Genomic DNA, 9,880 nt, shown 5'->3' with positions numbered 1-9,880 from the left:
TGGGGATGGTTAGTGACTTCGTATGAGATGGGGCGATGTCCTATTTATAGATGGAGCTATTTGGTCTATAGGCATGGTTCACGCATGTCTATCGCCGTTTCAAACGGCGGTAGGTCCTCCCACATTTTTAATTATAGTGGGGGTACAGAAGAATCTGATGCAAGGTGACAGGACATCGAAATTGTAATTGAAACTCATGAATATCTCATAAAAAAATTTCACATTCTATTAGAGTGAAATCTAATTTGTATTAATTTTTTAAAAAATATTTCCCTAACCTCCGCTATCTCTATTATTTTCTGAAATATCTCTAAACGTAAAGAAAATAATTACAGTACGGACAGCCTATAAAATAATTAAATAATTAATTACAGCACTGAGAGCATATAAAATAATTAAAAAATTAATTACAGCACTGAGAGCATATAAAATAATTTAAAAAATGTGGGAATACCTACCGCCGTTTCAAACGGCGATAGAACGCTGGGCGTCTACAGTCCGGCTACAGCCGGCTACAGTCGGCTATAGCCGCACTGTAGCCCGGCGGTAGCACCTACCGCCAGTTCATTCGGCGGTAGGTACCTACCGCCGGATCAAACGGCGGTATGTTTGATGAGCCGTGGGCCAAGGAACTTACCACTGGTTCATCCGGCGGTACCTTCTTTCCGCCGGATGAACGGGCGGCTGAATGACATATTTGCAAAATAAAAATTACGATATATATTTTTGACAAATCAAAAAAAATTAAAAAAATAAAAAAATTAGAAACTTGCGGCCTCGTGCAGAATGGTCATGGCCCAATAAACTAAACAAAAAGTTGTCGATGGAACCCCAAAACCAATCGTGTAAATTAAAGAATGCTGCCCCTTCACGGCCTGGCCGCATTTCACGGCCTGGCCGAGCCCTCCACGGGGACGCGTGGCGTGATAGGGGTGGGAGAGGTGCTCCTTATGCTGGATGGATTCGACCTATTTTATTTTTGTTCTCCCTCATTTTAGTTCTCTTTGGCCATGTTTTCTCCGATTTTTTAGTCCCTATCACATAAAAAAAATTTACTATTTTAGAGTATCAAATAAAATCTATTTATAAATATTTTTTGACAGCTGAGTGCTAATTCACGAGACGAATCTAATGAGCCTAATTAATCCATATTTTGCTACAGTGATACTCCAGTAACCATCCTCTAATTATAAATTAATATATCTCATTAGATTCGTCTCACAGTTTAGTCTTAGGATTCTACAGTTACTTTTATAATTAATTTTTATTTAATATTTCTAAATATTAAGATTCTCTTTGATGTGACATAGACTAAAGTTTAGGCCCTCAAATCAAACAACCCCTCATTCACTCACACGTCTCTCTCTTGCTCGTATACTACTAACTCTACAATTAAGAAGAGAAAATGTCGTAAAAAAAACCATAACGTAAAGTAGTTTTTCATAACATGTCAAATGATAATCTTATATCAAACATTCATTTTTTTAGTGTCGCGTCTCAAACAAGAAAATCACCAGGAAGCTGTTGCCCACTAAGACACCGGAAATGAAGACAATAGTTGTGTACATGACAGTCCCAAGCCTATCTAAACATCTTTCTCTACTTAGACTAATCTCATTGGGTAGTTTCATTTTTTGTTTCCAAAAATGTCACATCATCAAAACACAAATGAAACTATAGATAAAACTCACTTCAGAATGCATTGTTTCATGTTTGCTATTTCATAAGCTCTCATTTCATTTAATTTTAAGACTCATCAAGAGTTAGTAATTGTGCATACATAGTTTCATCTTTCATCTCTCTTCAGTAATCCAATGCCACATCATCTAAAATACCGACATAGTACCCTATTTAATGTGTATAAAACTCTCATGAAACCTCCACTAAAAATTTCCTTAGAAAATTAATGGCTGATTAAAATATAGTTGCCTCCAGACAAATATTAGTTTTATTGTATACTCCAACAATAACCTCTACTTTAAGATCCTTATTTTTAAAGTAGGGGTTGTCCCTACTTTCCCGACTTTGGCCCTGTTTAGTTCCCAAAAAATTTCTACAGTATCCGTCAAATCGAATTTTTTGACACATGCATGGAGCATTAAATACAGTTGAAAAAAATAATTAATTACACAGTCTAACTGATTAGCACGAGATAAATCTTTTAAGCCTAATTAGTCCATGATTGGACATTATTTGTCAAATAACAACGAAATGTGCTACAGTGTCAAAACCCAAACTTTTTCGCGAACTAAACACAGCCTTTGTATTTAACCTACAACTCCAACAAACCCCTACTTGGTGGATCCAATCCGTAAGTGAGTGAACCTTATTTTTCTCTTTTTTTTTCTTTTCTTCCTTCTTTCCCTCTCCTCTGCGCCATCTCTCATGGGTGAAATGGGTCTTATCCGTAAGTGAGTGAGTATTTGGTAGCTGCTAATGTTGATAGGAAAATATAATATTGAGCTACCTATTATATTATTAAAGTATTTGCTAACTACTAATATTAATAGATAAATGCAATATATGATTTGATAGAATCCACATGCTACGGATGCCATTCAATTAGCAATATTATTGTTATTAAGATATCTGTATGAGATATTATTATAAATTTATCATTTAAAATATTTACTTTAGTATTCCTTCTATTGTACTATTTTTATATTGATGTAAACTCATATGATGGGGCGCGCGAAGCGCGCGGTAAGTTCTAGTGTCAATGAAACAAGGGGCCTCTTCGCTCATCTCATGATCTGCTGCTGCTGGTTCCAAGCGCAACCCTGAACTGGATCCTCCTCTTCTTGTCGGGTTCTGGTTATTTTTCTGCTCACTCCCTGCATTAATGTTGTTACCATGGCAAATGGCCAAATTGGCGACACGCGCGACGACATGGGAATATTCTCCGCGACAAGAAGAGCGAGATCTCCATTGCTGCAGCTATTGCGCTGCACTCCAGATCACTAGTGCCTGCACGCGCTGCGCTCTGATTTCTTCTTCTCCAGGTACGCCTCTACTTGTTAGGAACCTCTCCATGGGCAACCGGCAACCGCATTTTCTCCATTCTGCGGATTCATGGGGTGCATCATGCCACTTTGGGTGGGCGGAGAAGCGCGTGGTGCGATACTCAGTTCACTTCTATCCCGTCGAAATTTCTCGCAAGATTCGCCAATTCGGGGATGGGATTAGTGGCAAAGATTCGGTCTTTCATTACTCCGCCTTGGAATCATGGCAAGGTTTGCTCGCTTACCGTGAACTGAACGCGTTTGGCCCTGGATGACCTGGTCCGAATTAGGATACCAGATTTGGGTAGATTCCAACACGGGAGCGATGTGATCTTTTACATTTTTAATTTTGAGCGCATTACCTCACAGAGTTCGCGAGGGTCACCTTGATTAGACATGCAGATAAGATCCCTTGTTGTGCGAGGTATATTCAGAGTTTAGCTAGGCTGAAAATTCATTGACATTTGTTCTTTTCAAAAAAAAAAAGATTAAGTAGCGTTTTGTTTACAAATGATGCAGCCATACAAATTTATATCTTTCTATAATTATTTATAATTGCTAGGTGGTTGTTGTGTTTGATCTTTGTGTTAGCTTTGCTTTGGTAATTGCAGATGGAAGACAAAAGTCAGTTTCTTTCGCAGAAAATTATTTTGATCAGTACAGCACAGTGATTGCCGAGGTGTGCCATGGAAATTCTGATCTGTCTCATTTGTTGTGCTCCTTGGACTAGGAGCCCTGTTTGTTATCCCACGGTCTAACAGCAACAGTAAAAGTACATATCACTTGTAATCTTAAATGAGGTAAGTTTCAAACCATTTCCACTAAGAAATGTTATATTGCAGGTAAAGGAGATGCAGCGCATCTAGCAGGCAGTGGAAAGGTGAATGCCATATTTTACCATAAATACTTTAGCCTCCTCATATCTGTAATAATGCACGTCTAGCCAAACTGATCAAGCAAATACTTTAGAGTATGCTTTATGAATCTGAAAAAAGCGATTTGTTGACTAAAGACAAGACTGATGTAGGTTACTAGGTTATGTGCAGACTGAAATGCCCATTCAGATGTGGCATTTCCTTTACCTTAACATCATTCTCATCTGTTGCTTTCTGTCATTCCCCATTCAGACATCTAGAAGCTATACAATGAAAGAGGTTTCCACCCACAACACAAGGAAGGATTGTTGGATAATAATAAAAGATAAGGTTAAGAAAGCGATCGACCACTTTACCAACTATGTTCGTCCAGCTATGAATTTGGAAACTGAAAAATGCTAGGACGTTCTGTCTTATGATTCTTCAATTCTGTGATTATTCAGGTTTACAATGTCACTGCATACGTGGAGGAACACCCAGGTGGTGATGCCATCCTAAACAATGCTGGTGGTGATTCAACAGAGGGGTTTTTTGGGTAAGTACTTACCATCAAATCAATTGTTTTCACTACATGCTGTTATTGTTCACAGAACATGCTTTTCTGAAAGAAGTGAAGTTTCCATCTTTGCCACCCAGAACTTACATCATATGTTGCTAGTATAAATTACAGAATTGTCAGGTTACTGTCCTACAACTTATTTTTATGTTAGAGTTTCTTAGATCATTAAAAAAACAGGTTTAATTTCATTAAATTATCTTCCAACAAATTTTCTGTTCAGATAAGCATTAAACATGGACAGAGATGCCTTGTCTTTTGCAAATTCAAAACAGTGACTTTGATGGAGAAGTATTCCCTGTTGTTTTCTAGAATATTGAATACATGATAAATAACACCAAATGCCTTCAATGTCAGATGTTTATTCTTCAGGACCTTAACAAACCAAGAAACTAAAACCAATTTTTCCAACTTCCAATTTTCAATCCATCCAACTTAACTGACTCAAACACACTTCATCAGAACAACCATAAGAGTTGAATATATAATTCATCAAAACAACCACAAGAGTTCAATTATCCTTTTAAATGGTGGTCTAGAGTCTAGACTTATGAATCTTGGTATCACAGATTGATTTTTCAAATTGATAATTAGATGAATTAGCAAATATTTATCAATTATTAGAGGAGTCAAGGGCCTAATGGGCTAAGGCCCCCATTAGGCCCTTGACTCCTCTAACATCAATGTTATTTCTTCCTTTTCAAAACAATATTATTTCTTATTTTTCTGTTTTGAGCATTAGAGCAGAGATGATTATTGTTTTTTTATTTCCAGCATCTTTCAATGTTGTTTTCGAATGATTTAATTTGTTTTAGCAATGTTCATGTATTATTTGCCAATCAGAGAAATATTTGTGTGGCCAGCCCTGAACCTGAAGGCCTGAAAACATTCTAGACCCATGTCCATGTCATTATTGCTACGAAAAGAAGGCATGAAATATAGGGAAAAGTTCATGGAATTATTGACAACATACCAGATGATAGATGATGTGAATCAATAAAAATTATTAAACAATTTTATGTTGATATTTCTTATCCTTTCCACGCCAACGAAATATTCTTCTGATTTTGCAATTGCTTTTCTTCACAAGTTAAATTGCCAACTCTATTACCATTCATGTTTTATAGCTAAGACAAATATTTAGAGGAGCACATCCACGAGTTCATAAAATAAATAACGAAATCCTGACGACAGATGTTTCAGAAGAATTGAAACTGTAAAAGAACAGTTTGGATGGGGCTTGTTCTTATCCTGTCCTTTTCATAAGGGGAATTTCTTTTCTGTTTTGCTGTTCCTTTTCTTCGCAAGTCAGATTCCACGACATTTCTAGTTTCCTTTATTTTAATGGCTAAGATAGTATTATGCCTCTACGCATTTTCAGCCCGCAACATGGCACGAGAGTATTCGACATCATCGAAGATTTCTGCATCGGCAGATTGAAGGACTGACGATAAAGAGGAGAGAGAGCTGTCAATGCTTCAAATGTGAACCCATGCGCTCTTCCACAGTTGCTCCTTCCTGGACGACAATGACAGGGAGTGAAACAGTTCCCAGTAGTGATGAGGACCACTCCCAGCTTTGTGGTTCTGATTTCATATTGACCTGGTGCTTTTACCAGTAATTAACACAGTGTTTGAAGCAGGGGGCTTCGACGTGTTCTGGACGTTTTGTTAGCTTTATCGCTTTGAGAAGATATGCTTTCTTAGAACTTTGGAATGTTCTCAGACCGGATGACTTACTTTGCCAACCTTCATATTGATGTTTAGCATGACAGTGAAAGGCATTTGCTGGGTCCAATCTCCGCTGTTCGTGTCTGAGAATGGCACAGCTGTTGGGCTTAAGGGAGCACGTTTAAAATTCAGACGAGCTCATATTAGTTTCTACTTTTTGAGAGAGAAGAGTCCATACTTTTTCTATTCATGAATGAACAATCTTCCAAATTGGGAATTTCATGGCTTGGTGGAGAGGACATCAGAGAAGCTGTAGTAGCTATTGCGGCAGTTTGGCAACATTGTAAAACAGTATGCGTATGCAAAAATATAAATCACCCCCAATAAAGTGAGACAAAATAGTATCTAACACAGTTCATATTCGATGAAATTATACAAACATAGGTTCCTTAATTCAATACAGAAGACCATATAAATTATTATACTCTTCCAATAAAGAACTCAATACGTACGTAATATGGATGCCAGAGTGCTAGTAGACTTGCTATATTCATCTTAGTTACGGCTTGTAAAAGATGTATTACGTTTCAGTTTTAAAATTGAATTGATATCGTGGCATGTTGGTACTAATAAAAGATAGGAAAGCTATGGCTAGCTAGGAGCTAGTGTTGTTTGGAGCTATTAAGCTCAAAGCTAGTGTATATGGAGGCATACGATTAGAGTACAAGTAAGCCATAGAGAAGTCATTGCTATCTATTTATTTGTTATTGAAAGCAGCAAATAGGTTTCCTGTCCGGCCTGTAATGATAGAGAAGAGAAGCTATCTGTTTAGACCTCATGGATTAATCTTGGTCAAATATATGATCTTCCAAGATCTGATCAGCTGGGTTTACTGCTGAGAATGTACGACAGGAGCAAAATTACTGCTGATCAAGATAATGGACAGTTCTCTGATGGTTCGAAACATCGAAGGATCATTATTTTTTCATTGACACAAAAATCAATAATACAATGCCACACAGCACTCTCAGAAGAACAAGAAGAAGAAAAAATCTAACAAAAAAGTGGGCAAAAAAAAAACTACAACCACTACTCTCATTCATCTCCTACGATTGATGCCGCGGCATGGACCTAGGAAGCAGGGCTCTCGTGCTCTTCCCTCTGTTCCTGGACGAACGCCCAGAGCCCAGAGGGGCGGTCACATCACATCAGCTGCTTCGATTCCCTCCCTAATCCTCATCTCTACGCGCGCGGATCATGCAAAGAAGCTCGCGATGTCCACGTCGTCGATATCGAGGAGCTCGTCGAGGCCGTCCACGGCGGGCGCCGGGGGTGCGCTGGCGGCCACGAGTGCGGACACCACCTCCAGGAGCTCGTTCTGGCCCCGCCACCCGGCGTCCTCGAATGGCAGGTAGGAGGCGACGTGGTTCGAGTCCGAGGTCGCCGGCGACACGCCCCAGTTCTCCGACGTCGACGGCGCGGAGAACGGGCTGCGCTCGGCCGTCGCCGGGCACCCGCTCGCCGGCGTCGGCGTGGACAAGTAGAACGGCGCGGTGGCGCTCCAGCCCCGCGGGTCCGCGGCCAGGGCCGGCAGCCCCTCGGTCTTCACCGTGAGGCCTGCAGTCAGGCTCTGCAGGAAGCTGTTCGCGTCCGGGTTGTGCTCCGGCGCCGCCGCCACCGCCGGCCTCTGAACGCAGGTGTGGTCGCCGTGGTAGATGACGTCGAAGAGCGCCGGGTCCTCGTCGGTGCGCTGCACCTGCTTCGTCGCCAAGCATCCCTGGGAGTGGCGGTGCGTGCAGCGGTAGTAGCCCCTGCAGAGTTTGCACGATTCAGATCAGATCAGCCACAGTTTCTAAGCTGCAATTGTGTATATATCTTGTTCATCACGCAAAAAAAGGAGAAACTTTTTATGGTGAAATTGCGAATTCACCATGCGAGAAACACACGCACACGTGCAGATTGAGCTCCGAGAAATATAAGGAAAAGAGCACCAACAAACTAACCTTGGGTGCTTGGCTCCAAGAATTTCCTTCTGGCCGTACTTCCGCCAGCTGTGGCCGTCGTCCACCGGGTTCTCGCCGGCGCCGCCGCGGGGCGAGCTCACGCGCACCTGCTGCTTCCTCTTCTCCATCACCTTCCTGCGGACAGATCGCTCGACCAATTCAGCAACATGAAGAGCAGACGATCGGTTGGTTGATGCTGATCAGCCACTGACCTCTTCTTGGTGCTCCTGAAAGGCCCGTCGGCGACGTCGCTGGTGGGCGTGGCCGGGAGGGGCGAGGCGAGCCCGGCGTACTCCCACTTCCGGGCGTCGAGGCCGGAGGAGGAGGAGGCGGCGGTGATGATGCCGATGGAGCGCTCGGTGAGGGAGAAGATCTCCGTGGTGAGGTGCCTGCAGAGCTCGTCGGAGCCGCCGAGGTGCGCCTCCAGCTGCCGCACCAACTCCTTGATGTGGCTCAGCTCCGTCACCACCAGCCCGCCGCCGCCGCCGTCGCCGCTCTCCATGGACCTCGCCATGCGCAGCTCGACGACGAGGAAGGAGCTAGAATTTGCCGAGGCGTGGCGTGCGAATTTGGTTGCAGAGGAGGCGGGCGAGTGGGGGGGAGTTCGGCTGTGGCGAGCCGCGAGTGACACCAACCAAGAGCCAGGGCTGTGCCCTTTTAAAGAAACCCGAAGCGCGTCGTTCCGGCGAGGCGGAGAGGGATTTGACCGGCGAGCGTGGTGGCGACTGCGGCCTGATTGGGCGAGCTGATGTGCCATGTCGGATGGGGCAGGAGCTCGGGACACGGAACACGTATGCGATCGGGAGGAGGGAGAGGGGACCTGAACCTGACGACGGCAGCTTTCTCGGACGCTTCGTTGGGGAGCGCCATGGCCCATGGGATAGACGGAGGTGCTGGTGCGTCATGGCAGGAATTAATGGGACCCGGAAATCTGAACTCAAAAAAGTTGAAGATGCTAGCTAGCTAGCTAGCTAGCTAGCTATTTGGCTATGTGCGTGTATATATGGTGCATTTCAGCGAGCGATGTGTTGCTTAATTTGGGTCTGGTGGTGTTGTGACATGGGATTTGTTTGGAGATTGCTATTAACCTGGCGGCGAGTATTGCAAGATTTGCGATGTTGTTAAAACTAGCAAATATGTGTGTATGGTTTTTCGGGGATCAATAATTTTGCTTAACGATCTCGATGCAAAGTACTACCAAAGTAGTGGTTTCCCTTCTCAATTCGTGGGGAAATTCGCCACACCACGTAAACGCATGTTACATCCTGTGTGATGTGTGGAAATTTGTGAGACCTAGAGGTCACTTCGAAAGAAAAGTCCGCCGCTATATAATCGATTAAAGCCTACGATGACGAATTGACGATGACGATATATGGCGATAGAACGATGTTATATATCTTGTCTAGTTCATATTATTGGCACTAGACGTTTAAGGAGATCGGCATCACTGTGGGAACCCAGACGTTGCTGCGTCCTCGCATCATGGGCCCCGAAAAAACTGAACCACCAGAAAAATTGAAACAGCACTAGTTTAAAATCTTCCCCTCTCCAAATCCTTTAACAGAGCAAAGGACGCGCGGAAATAAATTAAAGTAGACAAACACATGTTACATCCTCTGATCATGTCGAAATGAATGGTGCGTGCACGAGACCTTGAGCTAGGGCACTTGTTAAAGTAAACTTGGCTACATGAGCAGCCAAAGCCTATGATGCTAGTAAGGCGTTAGTTGTTGTACACATACATACATGCATGCATCTTGTCTAGTTCATATCT

General features: G+C 42.7%; 2 protein-coding genes across 2 annotated transcripts; one reads left to right on the top strand and one right to left on the bottom strand.

Annotated features, from left to right (window-relative positions):
- Window positions 1–3,701: 3,701 nt before the first annotated feature.
- LOC120676357 (cytochrome B5-like protein) lies at window positions 3,702–6,230 on the top strand (the record flags this gene model as incomplete). Its single annotated transcript, XM_039957614.1, has 5 exons — window positions 3,702–3,768; window positions 3,845–3,882; window positions 4,130–4,207; window positions 4,321–4,412; window positions 5,815–6,230. Coding segments are annotated over 5 exons (342 nt in total), but the record flags the coding sequence as incomplete, so codon positions are not given.
- Window positions 6,231–7,054: 824 nt separating this feature from the next.
- On the bottom strand, window positions 7,055–8,757 carry LOC120676338 (transcription factor WRKY19-like). Its single transcript, XM_039957594.1, has 3 exons — window positions 8,319–8,757; window positions 8,107–8,241; window positions 7,055–7,914 (listed from the first exon to the last, which is right to left on the bottom strand). The coding sequence occupies exons 1-3, from the start codon at window positions 8,618–8,620 to the stop codon at window positions 7,359–7,361; spliced, it is 993 nt and encodes a 330-aa protein (XP_039813528.1). The 5' UTR covers window positions 8,621–8,757; the 3' UTR covers window positions 7,055–7,358.
- Between the last annotated feature and the right edge of the window lie 1,123 nt (window positions 8,758–9,880).

The sequence above is a fragment of the Panicum virgatum genome, chromosome 2K (genome assembly GCF_016808335.1).
Source record: "Panicum virgatum strain AP13 chromosome 2K, P.virgatum_v5, whole genome shotgun sequence".
Lineage (NCBI taxonomy): Eukaryota > Viridiplantae > Streptophyta > Magnoliopsida > Poales > Poaceae > Panicum > Panicum virgatum.
The sequence above is the reverse complement of the archived record's forward strand: the minus strand, read 5'-3'. Positions and strand labels throughout refer to the sequence as shown.

What these genes read in the sequence shown, in the direction of transcription:
- LOC120676338 (XM_039957594.1), bottom strand. Translation starts at nt 8,620, where the DNA reads ATGGCGAGGTCCATGGAGAGCGGCGACGGCGGCGGCGGCGGGCTGGTG. An exon ending in TTCAGGAGCACCAAGAAGAG is followed by an intron (nt 8,242 to 8,318) that starts GTCAGTGGCTGA and finishes ATCTGTCCGCAG; the next exon opens with GAAGGTGATGGAGAAGAGGA. An exon ending in CTTGGAGCCAAGCACCCAAG is followed by an intron (nt 7,915 to 8,106) that starts GTTAGTTTGTTG and finishes CAAACTCTGCAG; the next exon opens with GGGCTACTACCGCTGCACGC.